The sequence below is a fragment of the Nicotiana tomentosiformis genome, chromosome 7 (genome assembly GCF_000390325.3).
Source record: "Nicotiana tomentosiformis chromosome 7, ASM39032v3, whole genome shotgun sequence".
NCBI lineage: Eukaryota > Viridiplantae > Streptophyta > Magnoliopsida > Solanales > Solanaceae > Nicotiana > Nicotiana tomentosiformis.
Window position 1 is genome coordinate 98821680 of NC_090818.1, and position 18314 is coordinate 98839993.

Here is an 18314-nt window from a genome sequence, read left to right on the forward strand (position 1 = left end):
GAACTAACTTGGTGTCTCCGGGTCCTAGACATATTGGGAGTGGGCCATCGAACGTTCTCTGGTACAGTGTACCATCTTCGGATAGGCTAAATCGGGCTGCCTTCGTATGCAGAGTCCTTGATTCCTTAGGGCCCGGAGGCAATTTTCCAGTGCTGAGATATTCTATGTATTTGTTTCTCCCGTCCTAAGTTAGGCTTGTTAAGTTTTCTCGGCGTGACCTTCTTCCACTATAGATCTCATGAGTTGCATGACTGCCCCCGAGTTAAAATCATCGTCATCGATCGACGACCCCAAGCTAATAAGGGAATCGGCCTCACTGTTTTGTTCCCGAGGCACATGTTGTAGAGTCCATTCTTTGAACCGGTGTAACGTTACCTGAACTTTATCCAATTATCTTTGCATTCGTTCCTCTCTAACCTCGAAGGTCCCGTTAATTTGGTTCACCACAAGGAGGGAGTCACACTTAGCTTCGATCACCTATGCTCCTAGGCTTTTGGCTAGTTCAAGACCTACAATCATGGCCTCTGTCACGCCTCGAATTCAGGGAGCGCGACCGGCGCTCAACCGATTGAACCCAGCCGAGCAATCCTACTAGATGCCTTCTACCCAAACTTACCCATGAATAACGAGAAGATATCTTTTCATTAATAAGACATTAAGAAGATCGTGTATACAATATCAATCCATTACTATTAGCTACTTCATTCATAAGTCCCTAAAATGTTACATTACACTTGTATAGTTTAGAAATAGAACATGTGATACAATTACAACATCATTAGTTTGACCTTCCCAATACCAATGTACAACCCACACCATGTCTATGGAGCCTATAACGGGTACAAAAGAGTACTAGGATAATGCCGGCAACACGGCCCCTACTATACCTCATACACAATACATGAGAAAACAAAAGGTACATGACCCTGATATGAAATGGGGCTCACCAAGTACCTGAGAGGAGGATATACTATTGTCACTGATCGATGTCGCCTGCTATGGAACCACCTGCATCCATTAAAAGATGCAGTGCCCCCGGCAAAAGGGGCGTGAGTACATGTGGAATAGTACTCGTATGTAAGGCAGATAGAACAACATATGAAGATATGGTAACTCAAATAAGAGGCAAATAATGGACATCAAGGAACTACGAAACATCCCATAGATTCAAATTTCAAGTCTTATTATACCTACATCATTTTAAACCTCTTTTAGGATCAACTGAGCCATATGAACTATACGTGGAATACGTAATATAATGTAATTGAAACAACATGTACAAACAACGCCAATGAAAGTGGCACATATTGTCTGCGTTAATAATACGTCTCACTAGACCGTCCATATCCCTCTCTTATTTTACGACCATACATTTCATAGACCATTCTTAGTGTTCACATGTCATATTATACACATATGTGTCTCATAGACTGTCCATAGTATTTATTCATACCGTACACCTATACATTACATACACGATACACCTATGTGTTTCATAGACCATCCATGGGATTTCATATACAATATGCCTATGTATTTCATAGACTATCCATAGGATTCTATACACAATATGCCTATGCATTTCATAGACCGTCCATAGGATTCCATACACAATATACCTATGTATTTCATAGACCGTCCATAGGACTCCATACACAATGCACCTATGTGTTTCATAGACCGTCCATAGGATTCATAACATAATACACATATGCGTTTCATAGACCGTCCATAAGGTTCATAACACATCATTATGCACATAACTATATATAAACTCAAGTGACATGACTAATGCTACTTTTAAGGTCGTAAGTTCCCGGATCATTGGAACACTTCATGTTCATGCTCATCATGGAGAAATATAGCTCCTTACATTAACACATGCATGACCAATCATTAAGTAGATTTCAATGGTACATAGACCCAATTTCTTTCCTTAAGGTTCATCATCATTTAGCATAGGACATCTCTTTTACACCTCATTATATACCTCTTTGTCATCTTGGGTCACTAGCTAAGTTCATGATTCTCGTTTTGGCAACGGCCACAGTTCATGTTCATACTACCACTTACTTGTACTAGTCACAGTGATCATAGGACATTAATGACATTATTATATAAAGGAGTCAAAACTCATCTCATAATGTTTCACACATTCTTTCATTTCATTGGCACTATTGGCCACAAATGTAATTCTCATTCTTGGCACGGTGGTCACATTTCTACATCTCATACTCGCTTCATTCACTTTCAAACATCATTACGGATCATCAACAGTAAAGCATTTCTATTCAAGACTTTAAGTCCACATGTGAGTGGGTACGAATATTAAGCACATTGAGATTTCTTACACAATTTGGCATAATATATTTCATTTGGGCTGCGACTTGATGGTGTAACAATTAGATATGCAACCCATGATTCGAACACATTTTCAAATAGCACATAACATAATACGAACATTTGGAATACATATTGAGCATATATCTTTTGGACACAAGGTTTATTCGAAATAATCAATTTGTAAAGAGTAACTCGGGACTTACAAGAACATCATGGGATTCAATTCTAGGAGAGAAGTTTAGCCAACATACCTTGCTTCGAGCCTTTTACTTTACTACAATGTTCCGAAAATCCCAGCCATTTTGATATTTTTAGAGATATAGAAAAATTGAACACAAATTAGGAAGAAGTTCATGGTCCAGCTTATTTAAGCATTTTATCAAATACTATGTGTGCAAATTTGTTACAAGGTCCTTTTACAAGATTTCCTTCACCCATAACCAACTCAACACTAAGAGTTCACCCATACTAGGTCAATGATCTTTCCACAACCCTTGAGGGTACATGCATAGATAAATAACTCTCCCACACCTAAGATTCATACTTTCAGTAACCACATTCCACCCCAAATTCGAAATTGAAGACTATGGTTAGAACCTTACCTCTTAGATAAAGATCTTGTGATTGGCTTCCTTGATTCTTGAAGATTAGGGCAAGAATGGATGATTAGAATGTTAGGTTTCCTCCTTCTATCTAAAATACTCTTACCTCTCTCTAAAATCATCAGTTGGTCGCCCCAAAATAAGCACCAAAGGCTATTTATCAAAATAGAGTCGGGTTATAAAAATCAGAAAATGGACCATCTGAACTCAGGTCTGCGGTCCCAGAATGGACCGCATAACAGGTATGTGGTCCGCAAAATGGACCGCAAAACTGATGTCCAGAATGGGGTTGCACTGGTCAGGTCTGCGACCGTTCTGCGGTCCGCAAACCACTTATGCGGTTGCAGAATGAATTATGCGACCGCAGAATGGGTGCAAAATAACTTTCAAAATTCAACAACTCTCTGCTCAACTATGCGATGGTTATGCGGCCCGCAAACCTATTCTGTGGTCGTAAATATGACCGCAGAATCGCTTTCTCTTTCAAAAAAATTTCCATCAACTCTCAGTGCATTCTTCAACCCAAAAAGTCTGTGCCGCGGCTTGCAAGCTCGCCACGAAGAATTTCTACAATTCTCAAACACGTAAGCCTACCTCGTCTCCAAAAAACCTTAAATTCCTTTACGAAATTTTACGGGGCCTTACAGCCTCGTACTCGGCTTCATTGTAAGTCAATTTTACAGTCCGGATAGATTGTCTAACTATATTACCTACGGGTGGTTTCAATACAACTCCAAGTCCAGACCCATTCGCATTTGAGGCACCGTCCGTAAAAAGGGTCCAGATTTCCGAAGAGGTCCCCGAGTTCAATAACAACTCTCTTTCAACCTCGAAAATTAGGGCCGGTGTAAAATCGACCACAAAGTCTGTCAAAATTTGAGACTTAATGACGGTCTGAGGCCGATATTCGATGTCGTATCCACTGATCTCTACAGCCCATTTGGCTAACCGTCCCAAGAGCTCGGGTTTATGCATTACATTCTTCAAGAGGTAAGTGGTTATGGCACATATGGGGTGACATTGGAAGTATAGTTTTAGCTTTCCATAGGCGCTTAGCAAAGAGAGCGTCGGCTTTTATAGGTGAGGGTACCTAGTTTCAGCCTCGCCAAGGGTCCTACAAACATAGTAAATTGGAAATTGCGTACATTTCTCCTCTCGGACCAGGACTCCACTTACTTCTATCTCAGATACTTCCAAGTATAGGTATAGTTGTTCGTCTGCCTTCGGCGTGTGAAGCAGCGGCTAGCTCGATAGATATCGCTTGAGCTCCTCCAAGGCCTGTTGGCATTCCAGATTCCAGGAAAAGTTATTATTTTTCTTCAACAGTGAGATGAAACGTGGCTCTTATCGGACGACCTCGAGATAAATAGTCCCAAGGAGGCTATGCGTCCGGTTAACCTTTGTACGGCCTTCACATTGTCTATAACAATGATATCTTCGATGGCCTTGATCTTATCGGGATTGATCTCGATCCTCCAATTGGACACCATGAATCAGAGGAATTTATCGGACCCGACTCCAAACGCATATTTCTCCGGCTTCAGCTTCATATTATATTTCTTCAGTATGCGGAAGGTTTCCTGCAAATGTTTTAAATGGTCCTCTGCTCCCAAGGACTTAACCAACATATCGTCAATGTAAACCTCTATTGATTTTCCTATTTGTTCTTCGAACATTCGATTTACTAGGCGTTGGTAAGTGGCGCCGGTGTTTTTTAATCTGAACGGCATCACGTTATAGCAGTAGGTGTCATACTTAGTGATGAAGGAAGTTTTTTCCTGATCACCCAGGTCCATCTGAATTTGGTTGTACCCGGAATAAGCGTCGAGAAAACTGAGAATCTCGTGGCCGACCGTTGCATCGATCATGCCATCGATGTTAGGAAAAGGAAAGGAGTCCTTGGGACACACCTTATTCATATCTTTATAATCCACATACATTCTTAATTTGTTCCCCTTTTGGGGGACTACTACTATGTTTGCTAACCAGTCCGGGTATTTTACCTCCCGGGTAGAACCTATTTTAAGGAGTTTAGATACATTGTCCTTGATGAAGGCATGTTTGACCTCGGACTGGGGCCTCCTCTTCTGCTTGATCGGGTGGAACTTAGGGTCCAAGATCATCCTGTGAGTGGTTATTTCCGGTGGGATCCCTGTCATATCAAGGTGGGACCAAGCAAAACAATCTTCGTTAGCTATAAGAAATTGAATGAGTTTTTCCCTGAGCTCGGGATTTAATCCCATGCCCAGGTATACCTTTCGATCGGGAAAGCGTTCGATCAATACGACTTTTTCCAGTTCCATGACCGTTGATTTGGTAGCAAAGGAATCATCGGGGGCTACAAAAGACCTGGGAAGCTCTTAGTCGTCGTCCTTACCCATCTCCTGCCTCTCCGGTCGGGACAGAGTTGGCATCGGTAATTGCTATTTGGTTTCTCCCTTGGTAACCAGACCCAGCTCCTTTGGTGTCAAAAGTGTGGATATCGGGACCACCTCGTCGACTGCAAACATCTCTTTTGCGGTCGGTTGTTCTCCGTAAACTGTTTTTATTCCTTTCGGCGTCGGGAACTTCAACACTTGGTGTAGAGTCGAGAGGACCGCCCTCATGTTGTGAATCCAAAGTCTCCCAAACAAAGAATTGTACCTCATGTCCCCTTCGATCACATAGAACTTGGCTTCCTGAACGGTCCCGACAGTGTTCACCGATAATGTTATCTCCCCTTTAGTGGTCTCACACGCCATGTTAAACTCGTTTAAGACTCGGATTGCAGGCACAATCTGATCTTGCATGCCGAGCTGTTCCACAGCCCTCGATCTAATGATGTTGTCTGAGGTACCTGGATCAATTAATACACGCTTAACTCGAGATTTATCAATAAGTACTGATATTACCAGTGCATCATTGTGGGGCTGCATGATCCCTTCAGCGTCTTCGTCATTGAAGGATAAGGTTCCCTCCGGCACATAATCCCGAGTTCGTTTTTCCCTTGTGATAGATACTTTGGTACGCTTCAGCATCGGCACTAGGGAACATCGACCCCACTGATGATCATGTTGATGGCGTTTTGAGGTTCCTCATGTTCTATCTATTTACCATAATCTCTGTTCCTGAGTGGTTCTTGGCTCGATCGCTCAGGAACTCTCGGAGATGCTCGTTATTGAATAGCCGGGCTACTTCCTCTCTCAACTGTCGACAATCTTATGTCATGTGACCATGAGTGCCATGATATTTGCACATTAGGTTAGGATCTGTTTGTGCTGGATCGGACTGTAAAGGCCGGGGCCATTTGGTGTCTCTGATATGTCTGATGGCGGCGACGACGACGTTAAAGTTGTACTCCGATAATCTCGGTTCTTCCTTCGGCCCGATGGGCCTGTCGAAGCCGTTTTTGCTCATGAGTCCCCGACTATTTTGACCTCGGTTACTTCTTCTTTCATTTTTTATGGGGTTTCGTCTGGATCCACCGCCCCTTCGGCTCTATTGTATGGATGGTACCGATACCTGTACGACCGTGGTTCATAATCAATGTCTCTTCTACTCTGTCAACTGCTCTGACGGGATAAACAGACCCGGATGGGGCCCCGAGTTGATCATCTCCGACCCTGATTTTCGATTGATACCGATTATGCACGTCGGCCCAAGTGACGGCCGGATATTTTACCAGATTTTGCTTTAACTGTTATGATGCCAACGAGCTTCGAGCATTGAGTCCCTGGGTGAAGGTCTGAACGGCCCAATCGGATGCGACTAGAGGCAAGTCTATCTGTTCCATTTGAAACCGGGACACAAATTCCCTAAGCATCTTATTTTCCCTCTACTTTACTTTGAAAAGGTTCGACTTCCTGGTCTCGACCTTGATAGCCCCGGCGTGCTCTTTTACGAATGAATATGCAAGCAAAGAAAACAAGTCAATAGAGTTGGGAGGTAGGTTGTGATACCATATCATAGCACCCTTGGATAAAGTTTCCCCGAACTTTTTCAGCAGAACAGACTCGATCTCGTCATCCTCCAAGTCATTTCCTTTGATGGCACATGTGTAGGAGGTCACATGCTCATTCGGATCGGTTATTCCGTTGTACTTAGGAATTTCGGTCATGCAGAACTTTTATCGGGATCGGCTTCGGAGCTGCGCTCGGAGGAAAAGGTTTCAAAACAAACTTTTTTCAATCCAGGCCCTTCAATATCGGGGGTGCTCCTAGGATTTGGTCGACCCTGAAATTGTAGGTTTCCACCTTTTTGTCATTGGCTTCAATTTTTTTCTCCCCCGATTCTATCCGTTTTGTCAACTATTCGAGCATTTTTATGATCTCGGAATTACTCCCCGATTCATTTTAATTTGTCCTTTCCGTGATCGGTTCATTTCTACGGGTGACTTCCCAGGGTGGCTCGGGCTCAGCCCTACTCGGTGCTCGACCTTGGTTCTGCAACTGAACTATCGCTGTTTGTTGTGCCTGTAACATTTCGAAAATCACTCGCAAGTTGATCCCATCATTTTCGCCGTTGTGTGTATTCTGGGCAATTGAATGGACTTCCCTGCGTACGCTGTTTTCAGGGTCGGTAGTTTGATTTGTGTCGATGTCCACATGCGAACTGGCGTCGATGGGGTCCACCACCGGGATTCCACCGAGATCGACTGGGGGCACCTCGTTACTGGGTGTTGCATTGTTGTTTTCGCCATGGTGGCTGGACTCTGTGTCCGTGTTTAGAGGAGCAGACTGTGGGTTTGACATTTAGATTTTAACTTGGAATCAAAAACACTTCAAAGAACAAGTGTAAAATGGGGTTTGTTATCGTAATTTGTATCAAATTGCCGCTATTATCCTTAGCTCCACGGTGGGCGCCAAATTGTTTACCCTCAAAATCGGATAACTATTAAATTTGTAAGTAGTTATAAGAATACGCGGATTAACTTGACACAAAGTGATAAATTAAGTTGCAATTGAATAAATAATGACATAGTAAATTCAAACCACACGAATTGGACAATTTCAGCCTTGAAGGAACAATCACCCTCGAGTTGAATATACCACGATCGGTCTCAAGATACAGATGAACAAGAGATTAAAGAGAAAATAATAATGTATTGCTTTTGAGTGCGTGTTACAATATATTTTATGAATTATCAGACCCTCTTTATATAGTAGAGGTGTCCTGCTTTAGGTACAATTCTATAAAAGGTAAAAATCTCTTGATTTACTGATTGCCGGTCCCTTATTGATATGTGCCGAGATTCCGCCATAATATCCGGCCGGTCACGGATATTTCGATCTTCTGTTGGCTATGCTAACAATGTTTCTTCGAGGTCGTTCGAGGCTAGGACCGATTCCAGGACCACGGCCTCGATATTCTCGAAGGCATGCGTCTTGCCCCCGGGTTCTAACCCAGTCGGGCTCGGGGTCGATCTTAAGTCATTTATTGTCATGTCTCTTTTTATCTTCAGTCCTTTAGGATGCACCATGAGCTCGATTTCGACCGTATAAAGGATTAAATTGTGATCTAAAAGGTCGACTAATTGCAAGAAAAATAAAAAGAGAATTATTTACCAAACAACTTATACAAAAAGGGAGATATAGCAAAATTTCACAGAGTGAACGATGTGAAAGAAGAAGAAAAAGAAACATCTATCCGTTTAGCAGCACTAATGATATTCTTAACATTAAGTTCTTGATAAGATTTAGAATATTCGATTTGATCATATAAGAAAAAATAAATGTTCTATAATTAATGTATTATTTGATTAGCTGTCAGGGGCGGCCCAACGTATTTTGGGGCCTAAAGCCAAATTTTAATGAGGGACCTTAATGTTTTAATTTTTTTATTATTATTTGAAGTCAATTTTTCTAGCTTTTTTAGATGCAAAGTTACTAATAATTTTCTTATAATCAATTTCTCCTAATAAGTCTTTCTCAATTGACAATATAGCTAACCCATTTAATCTCTCTTGAGATATTGTTGATTTTAGGTACGATTTTATCAATTTTAATTTTGAAAAACTTCTTTCCGCTGAAGCAACGGTAACTGGAATTGTTAACATTATTCTATAAGCAATATAGGCATTTGGAAAAGAAACAAGTCTCTTTATTTGATTGAGTATATCAATTAAACTATTATCATATCCTATTTTTGCCCTCTTAAATTATCAATATCAAGTCCAATATTTTTTATTTCATCTACAATAACTTCAAAAAGACCTTTTCCGCTTGTATCATCTACTTTTAAAAATTCTAAAAAATATTCATTAATTTTTATTGGAGTTGCCGAAATATCCACACTCCGCAGTATAAAAGACATTTGTTCTTGATGACTTGTATCTGGAGTGCAATCAAGTATGATAGAGAAATATTTTGCTTCTATAGTTTTTTTTATAATTTTATTCTTAATTTCACTTGTCAATAAGTTTATCAATTCATTTTGTATTCTATGCCCAAGGTAATGACTATGAATTTCATCATGCTTAATTCGTCGAATATGTTCTTGCATGACAGGGTCAAATTCTGAAATCATTTCAATTAAACTTAAAAAATTTCCATTATTCTCTTGATATATCTTTTCATTTTTTCCTCTAAATGCTAAATTATTTTTTTCAAGAGTTTTGATCACGGCAATAATTCTTGACAATATATTTTTTCCATGCTCTCTATCTCTATTGATTTGTTCTTGAACATCTTTATCGATTGTTTTATCTTTTTGCAGTCTTATTTCTAAATCAATCCATGCAGTCATGTTAATAATATGTTCATTTATTGTTTCATGAGTTTTGAGCTTAGTACTAATATTTCTCCAATCATTACTACCTTCACTAGCTAGTTTACTACTACAAGTTTCGGAACTCAAACTAAATAACTTACAACAAAAACAAAATATTTTATCTAAGTCTTTAGAATAAACTAACCATCTTCTATCATGTCTTTCACCATTCACCAATTTTTGAATATAATGTGTAGTAGAAAAATATCTTGAAAATGTATCATTCGGAAAATTTGTGTCAATTATTCTGATTGGCCCCTTTTCTACTAATAGATCTCTCAACTTTGTATATATATTAGTCCATTGACTAGGATCATATATATTTATAGGAGTTGAATTATTTATTTCATTCATAAGCATCAATGTATTATTTTGAGGATCTATTTCCGACTTGTCACTTACTTGTTCTTTTTCTACTTGAATGTTATTAATTTTCGAATTATCTAACTCAACTGAATTACTAACTTGATCATCTAGAGAACACTCTCCCAACTTTTCTGATTCAAGATTTTTATTATTCAATAAAAATTTGTCAAGAGCACCTTTTTGAGATTGTATTAGATTTTGAATTCTTCTTCTTTTCTTGAGTTTTTCATAACCAGATTCACACTTTTTATTTGACATACTTATCTTCTAATAATAATAAATAATCTAAAAATACACTAAATAGTAAAATATTAAATTTTAAATGAGAAAATAATAAAAAAATAGAATAAATAGCAAAATATTAAATTTTAGATGAGAAAATAATAAAAGATAGAATAATAGAACCTGGTTTAAAAACGGATAGCTTGATATGAAATTAAATTTTTTGTTCGAGTATGCTTGTTGTAACTTGTAAGACTTGAATCATGAAAATAGAACAAACAAAACACTCCGCTATTTCTTGAATCAATACACTGAACTCTGAAGTCTGAAGATCCAAAATAAAGCTTTGATCTTTGGCTATTGAAGAATGAAGAATGAAGAATGGAGTGTGATTAATGAACCGTTGAAAAATGGAGTAAAAACAAAATATAAAATATAATATAGTGGCATAGCTATTAGTGCACAATGCACACATTGTCTACTTGTCTTCACTTTGCTCAACAAAGTTTTGTGAGTAAGAACAAAGTATAACATATAATATAATGGCATAGCTATTAGTGTACAGTGCACACGTTGTCTGCTTGTGTTCACTTTGCTCAACAAAGTTTTGTTTGAGAAAGTTGTGGACTTGTGGTCCACTATCTCAAATTTGTGTTCAAACTTTCCGTTTCATTTTATATTTTTTTTAATTTATAAATATAATATAGATATAACCAAAAAATGGGAGGCCCATAAATGTGGGGCCTAAAGCAATTGCTTTACCCGCTTTATGGACAAGCCGCCCCTGGGTGAAACTCACTCTATGTGCCAATTCAGCGAGAAGTGCCTAATTAGAACACATTTCGGGTAGTATAAGTGCTCGATAGGAACACCCTTAAGTTTAGATGTCTAAATGAAAAATTATGTCAATTTTAAGTATCTCTGCATGTGTTCAGCCAGTATCTAGTAATGATTTGGACTTATGTTAGAAAAGTCGATACATAGTTACAACTTACACGTAAAAATGATGATGTGTGCACTATGGTTAAGAAATAAGTGAAATTCTGGATATTTTTTGCGACTAATCTAAGAAATTGATTGCTATCAGAATATCGAGTGCTACTACAACATTAATTCTGTACACATTATATTGAAATTCATTGGAGGTACAAAAAGTGGAAAGGAGACCTTTGCTTTAAGAAGTTTTCAAGTTTCTTTCTCCTTTGAAAACAGACGCTGTTTTGTCATATGACTTTTTAGACAGGAAAATGGTTTGGAAAAATGGAGAACACGGGTAAATAAAATATAAAAAGATCTATTCAAATTAAAACTGATCAATGAGGACGATCATTTTCACTTTTGTACGGCATAGTGCATAAAGTTAAACATTAAGTGGTCGAGTCGATTGGTAGGGTGTATAAGAATAGTGTTGAATAAAGTATATCAGTAATGTAGAGATTAGTAACGAATGAATTAATAATACAAGCATTAGTTATGTAGAAATTATTTCTTATCTACCGTTTTGGTGCGGTGTATTAAAAATTAAAATGCAATGTATAATTTTAAAAAAAAATAGTTGTTTATAGAAAAACCCCCCATATTCTTTTGTTTTAAGGGACTTCAAGAACAATTTTGTCTTTAACCATGCTAATGCATGCATTAATAGCCTTGGTACTGCTAATACTATAGTTTGCGGAGTATGTTATGCATAGGATAATACCAAATAAGTTATATAACTAATACTTGTATTAGTTATTACGTAAGTTGAAAAATTATACCAAACAAAGAATTAGTAATACCAAAAACTAATGCATGCATTATTTTCTCTAATGCATCCTACCAAACAGACCCGTAAGGATTTTTTAGGCACTGACCTTCGTCCTCAACTGTCATCTTTCTCATGGATTCTTGAGTTAAGTCTAAAAAACCTGTATAAACATGTTTTACTCCTGATGTACACACAATCAGAAAATGATTGATAGTTTATCCCTTGACAAGGTAACAAGTCTAACTAGTCTGATATAAGATTATACATGAGAAATTAAGAAATTAGACTATGAAAAAAATGGTACTAAAACATACAAGCCACCCTGTAAGTTGTATGCTGCTATCTGTGCATTTTTATCAAAAGAAAACGAACCACACTCCCGCAACGATTAATCAGCTTGCTGCAAAATCTTCTTCCCAGCAGAGACCATCCCATGATAAAAGGGCTTAAAGAACCAAAATAAAGGAGCTATCTCAAAGCACTGGCTGTACATGTGCTCCAGATCTCAGTATTTTTTATTGACACTAAAGTTAGTTGCTATTTTCTACTTTGCTATAGGTTTCTGTCTCGTGTTGGAAAATTGTACATCCCCACTGAGAACGGAGCTAATGAAACTCTCTGCTTCTTCAGTAGTAACTTCCCCCTCAAAAACTGCAAACTTACCCTTTCGCGGCTTGTAGGCGAGCAAGAGCTTGTCTGATGATTTATATCCTGATCTATCAAACGCATTCAAGAAAGACTGCTGCTTTGCTCCATCCAGAAGAGCATAGGTAACTGAATCCCTTGAGCCTGAGGCTACATGCTGTCGCCTTAATAATGATTTTTGAGAAACCTGAAAACAGCAACATGGGGTCACAGAACAGCTAAATCAGTTTTATTATGTACCAGAGAACAGAGAAAATATGAATCATATATCACTGAACTAGTCCATACAGTTGATGACCTACCGATAATAGAACTTTTTCTAGCTTCTCCCTTGTTTTAGATGACCTGAAAACACCAATCACACACACAGGAGTTTTCTCCCCGCAAATTTCATTGAAATTAGAACCTGTAATTAGTGGTACTTGTTTAGCCTCTGGTTCACTCTGCTCTCTTTTACTCTGTGAAGCTGCCTTCTTGTTTTTCTTTTCAAAAGTATCCAGTAAACCACTTAGATCTTGAATAGCAGACTTTATATCTTTTACAGAAATTCCTGTTTCAATTATATGCTTTTCCCCATTGGATAGCCAGCCAACAATGGCAGGAAGAGCATTAACTCCCAGCTTTTGGACAGCAGGATCAGAACCATCACGAACCTATTCAACAAGACACAAGCATTAGTGAAAGGAAAAAAAAGTGCATATCCCAAATTTAAGTTACAATTTTTCTGACTATTTATATCGAGAAGTTTAATCAGAGCTTTTAACAAATTAAGGGGCGCTACCTGTGCATCATAGAAGACAAAACGATCCCGATACAAGCCACTAAGAGCACGCCAAATAACCGGAGTGTCCTTCTTTGTAGAGAGAAGCATCACTTTAGGTAAACCTCCTATACTCTGAGAACCAAAATCAAAGTGGTCCAAGTCTATTCGCTTCGAGAATCCAGGAAGATGTTCTTGGCAAAAACTTTTCACCCTCTTCACATCTAAATCATCACTGTACTCCACCAAAGCACCATTTCCACTTGATTTTAATGAATACACAAACAATCTTGGTGCATTGCGGGGATATATGCCAAGGCCCTTGCAAAAGGATGCATCAGTTTCACAGTTAAGACTTCCCACCTGTCACAGTAAAAACACATCAGTGGAAATACAGTAATGTCTAAAAGGATTATGATAAAAGCAAAAGAACACATACCTTCATCGCCCCTTTCAGTGAGCTTGCGACTTCTCCAATAACAGATTCATAATGTTGGATACCTCTTGACGTAGATGTATGAGATAGTAACAGCCAAGTCATTCCCTTATCAGATATTTCTTTCTTATACATCTGCGAGTTTATGGAGGGGATGCTCTTAGCAGAGTTCCTGGTTCTAGACTGAGACCTGCCCGAACCACCAAAGCCACCAAAACCCCCAAATTGATTCCCACTTCCCATATCACCCCCAAACATGTTGGAAAATATATCATCTAAACCAAATCCGAAAGAGCTTTGGCTGCCAGGACCACCAAAGGAAAAAGAGAATGACCTTGCACCTCCTTGTCCACCCATACCACCTGGACGGAAGTTAAACCCACTTTGTCCTGGTCCACCACTTGTGAAGTATGTATATCCACCATGATCTCCAGCACCGCCAGCGTCAAATCCAGGAGCTCCTTTCTCATCTCCGTATAGGTCATAGTTCTTCCTCTTCTCCTCATCAGACAGAATGTCATAAGCTGAAAATTGATAAGACATATTATACAGCTAGTTAATAACATTGATCAGCAATACAAGCAAACACCCAGAGAAAGTGCATACTATAACTAGTTGCACATATCAAGAGAGCTCATTTATAATTGTTTTTAACCTTTAATCAAGACAGCATTTAAAATCAAAACCTACCAAGCACCTTTCGAAAAGAAAAGTAAACAATGCCATCTTGGGATCTCAAGATTATAGTGATAAATTTAGCAAGAACTTAAAGAAAATAACAAAGTGATCCTTTTAATTTTGTCAACTATAATTTCTTTCATTCTTTCTTTCCCTCCCCCTTTTAATTGGCAGAGAGTGCTGAAAAAGAAGATAGATATCAGAAGCTGCTATACCGTTATTAATCTCAGCAAATTTCTCTTGTGCACCCTTATTTTTGTTCTTGTCTGGATGGTATTGGAGTGAGAGCCTGAAAAGGGAGGGAGATAAAGGAGAAGATTAGAAGGACAGAAAATTACATTGCCAGAAAACTAAAGCAGAGAAGACCCACAAGTGAAAAATCAGCAAAATAAAGACAAGCAGATTTTCGAAAAAGTATGATACTTCAGACAAAGTTTAACCTTGAAAACCATAGAATCTAATCAACCAGGAGCATACTTGCATATTTCATATTGCAGGATTCTAATCTAAAGAAAATACCAGTAATCTACGGTATGCTGATAGTCAAGAGGCAATGGAAAAATTGTCAAAATGTGCCTATACTTTTCAAATTTTATAGTCCCATCCCAAGATAATGACAAGAATAAGTAGTTAAACCATTCAGATCAGATTAATCAATATAGGGTAATTTGTTTTCATGGGCAAAACAAGCTATGCTCAACCAATGCCATTAAAGGCTAGTTTGAGGTACACTTAACCCACGAAGCTAGGTGAAGCTCAGGTGGCCTTCCACTTCGCTCACTCGGCAGATTAGAGCAGGCACCAAGTAACTAAGGATAAGCCTTATTTCTATAGCCTCTGCTTTAAGAGGCTAGCACTTTAAAAAAAAATATAGTTGGCAAAGCGATACATTAATCACTAACAGCATAATAATGAATAATAAATTGAAGATTTACCACTAATAAAACTAGTTAATGCAAACTTAAAACTAAATCTTTAAATCTAAATCAGAAATTTAAAATGGTGCTAAATTTGAAATCATGATTTTTCACTCTATATACTTCGTTTAGTTAGTTACTTCGATTCTTATATTTAAATAAATATTTGTCTTCATATTGTTTTTCCTTAAATTACATCCATATTTTTGGTTTCCTTTCATTTCAATTGTGCTTCCATTTAAAGCCAAACAGACCGTGGTACTTCTCTATACTTTCTGTCTTTGACAGCCCTGAACTCAAGTACATAACCGGTTTCCAATTTCCAATCAAAGTTCTTAGCTTAATGATGAAAACATCCAGTAATTGCAGGCCGAAGATTCTGGATCTCTAGAAAGGCTGTAAACTTAAAGCTGTGAAGAGTCCTGCTTTTCTATTGTCATTCAGAGCCCAGTAATTTAGAGATATTCTGCACTCTTTTGGGGGGTCATTTGTTAGAAGTGAGGTTTCAGCCCAAAAGCATGTAAGACATGACTATAATTGAAGGCCAAGTAAAAGTACTCTAAGACACGTGAATGTTCGAATCACAAATAAAAGTACTTGGAAAATATTCATTACCACTACAAATCCTCAAGGGAAGCTAATTCCTATCATGATACATCAATCATGGCATCGGGATGACAGTTTATACGGTTATGACAAAGTTTGGCCAAGAGAAAGTTGATCGCTGGATGCTGAAGCAAGTTAAAAATAGAACAGCAAAAGCAGAGAACAAAGATAGATTAATGATAGAAAAAAGGCGAGCCTGTATATAGCATACTTGTGAAAAGCTTTCTGGATCTCACGCTGACTTGCATTTTTATCAACTCCGAGCACCTGAAAAAATTCAAACCTCTCAGTAAATGGAAGATGAAGTAATCACTGCGAAAAGGATACGTGGAGTATGAAACTATTCTAGCATTAAGAACCGCCAAGTAAATAAATCCTTAGCAGTGCCTAATATTTCGGCTATATTCACTTAATCCCAATAACCATGAGGGGAGCAACCCTTTTGCATTCAATGTCAATTTTGAGAGCACCAACTTAGTGATTATTTCAGATTCAAGTACGTGTGACATTGCCCAACTTTTTACGGCGTCTGTTTGGTAATGTGGTTCCTTTTTGCATTTGATTGTCCTTGTGCCACTTATACATCTGTGTGTTTTATAGGCAATAGGGGGTTACAAAATCTGAGTTAACAATGAAAAGCCAATCCATCATGAATCTCAGCATAACTGATCTATCTCCTTTTTCTTTCTTATTTAAAGTTTTTATTAATCAGTAAAATTTGAAAAATAAAGAGACTAGTATAATTCCAAAATCAGTCAATAATACACTCCTCCCCTCTCCTTAAAAGGAAAATTTTCCGTTTACTCTATTTCCTAGGTTTCAGAATACAATTTCTTAATTAGACATTATCCAATACAGACAAAATAGTCAAAGAGTAATTCTAATAAAACCCAGATAAAACCAACAGAAAAAAAATAAAAATAATTTTTAGAATCACCAAGAAAACTTAATCACCATAGTTTAGAACTAATGAAAAAACAGCAGTACCTCCAATTACAGCGACCTCAAAATCCAACAGTCTCAAAAGCAACAAAAAAAAAAAGAACATGAATTTTCAAGCTCCAGCAACAAGGAGAACCATTCAACAGCTAAAATTTATTAATGTTCAATTAATCTAACTAACCCTCAATCCTACACTGGATGTTCGATCAATTAGCTAAAAATCCTCCAAATTTTGCAAAAGTAGGTTATTCTGAGGGCTGGTGTTTAATTTTCGTTACCACTTTTAAAAAATTTGCCAAAAGGGCATAATTTTTGCCGGGGCGGGGCATCCAAAGTTATGCCCAGCAGTCATAACTCATCACCTTGAACAAGTTATGTCCCGCCCGGCATAACTCTGGTGCAATTTATGCGGATATGCCCCCGTCAACCCCCCCCCCCCGGGGTGGGAAACTTACTTAAGTGGGGACAAAAGTTAATAGCCTGAAATGATCCTATTTGTGCAAATCTCACAAAACCCTCTATATCAATTCCACTAAATTCGGGCCTAATTCATGCCATACGATAATAGTACATAAATTTATCCACAAAAGAAAAGAACAAGGTGATGGGAACATACCTTATAAGGATCAAGCGTTTTGGATTCAATGTTGAGAACAAAGAGCGATGCGCATAGAACAATGGTTATTGAAATTCGTCGGGTTTTCATATTCGGGTCCAAATAATCTGTCGGGTCGAATTGTTTGTTCAGAAATCCTAAGCAAATATCAGTAGTCAATTGAGATACATGAGATAGAGAAGAGAAGAGAAGTTGGTTTTAATAGATTTCGCTGGGTAGGAGAAAGTTCCAGATCATTCGGCTGTTTAGATGACGTGGCACTTATTACGGGGCTCCACGACTTTTGGCCAATAGGATTTTAGATTTCTTTGATTTGTTGTCATAAGTAGTTTATAACTTATTTTGTTTTAGCTTGAGTGGGGCGAATAAGTTGAATTTATTTAATATTCTGAAATTAAATTTGTGGGTTAAGAAACAAGAGGCTTTCCTTGCTTTTCTCCAATTTTCAAACAGAGATATTTCTAATAAACTTATATATGGTAAAAAAAATATAAAGAAAGATACAAACAACTATGGATTAGTTCGATTTTGTTAACTTAAAAAATTTTCTTAAGATTAATTCATTTTATATTTAAATTTTAATGTTTATTCTTAACTGTTATAGAACTGAATTTCACATGTGCTTCTCGTATTACAAGAATTATATTAATTAATTGTATTAAAATGAATAAATAATTAAATAAATAA

General features: G+C 37.7%; 2 protein-coding genes across 2 annotated transcripts; both read right to left on the reverse strand.

Annotated features, from left to right (window-relative positions):
- Positions 1–5368: 5368 nt before the first annotated feature.
- On the reverse strand, positions 5369–5962 carry LOC138896076 (uncharacterized). Its single transcript, XM_070180854.1, has one exon. It carries the CDS (start codon positions 5960–5962, stop codon positions 5369–5371), a length of 594 nt encoding a protein of 197 aa, XP_070036955.1.
- Positions 5963–12172: 6210 nt separating this feature from the next.
- LOC104089622 (dnaJ protein ERDJ3A) lies at positions 12173–17804 on the reverse strand. Its single transcript, XM_009594560.3, has 7 exons — positions 17628–17804; positions 16281–16336; positions 14762–14835; positions 13872–14392; positions 13454–13795; positions 12975–13325; positions 12173–12859 (listed from the first exon to the last, which is right to left on the reverse strand). The coding sequence occupies exons 1-7, from the start codon at positions 17715–17717 to the stop codon at positions 12572–12574; spliced, it is 1722 nt and encodes a 573-aa protein (XP_009592855.1). The 5' UTR covers positions 17718–17804; the 3' UTR covers positions 12173–12571.
- Between the last annotated feature and the right edge of the window lie 510 nt (positions 17805–18314).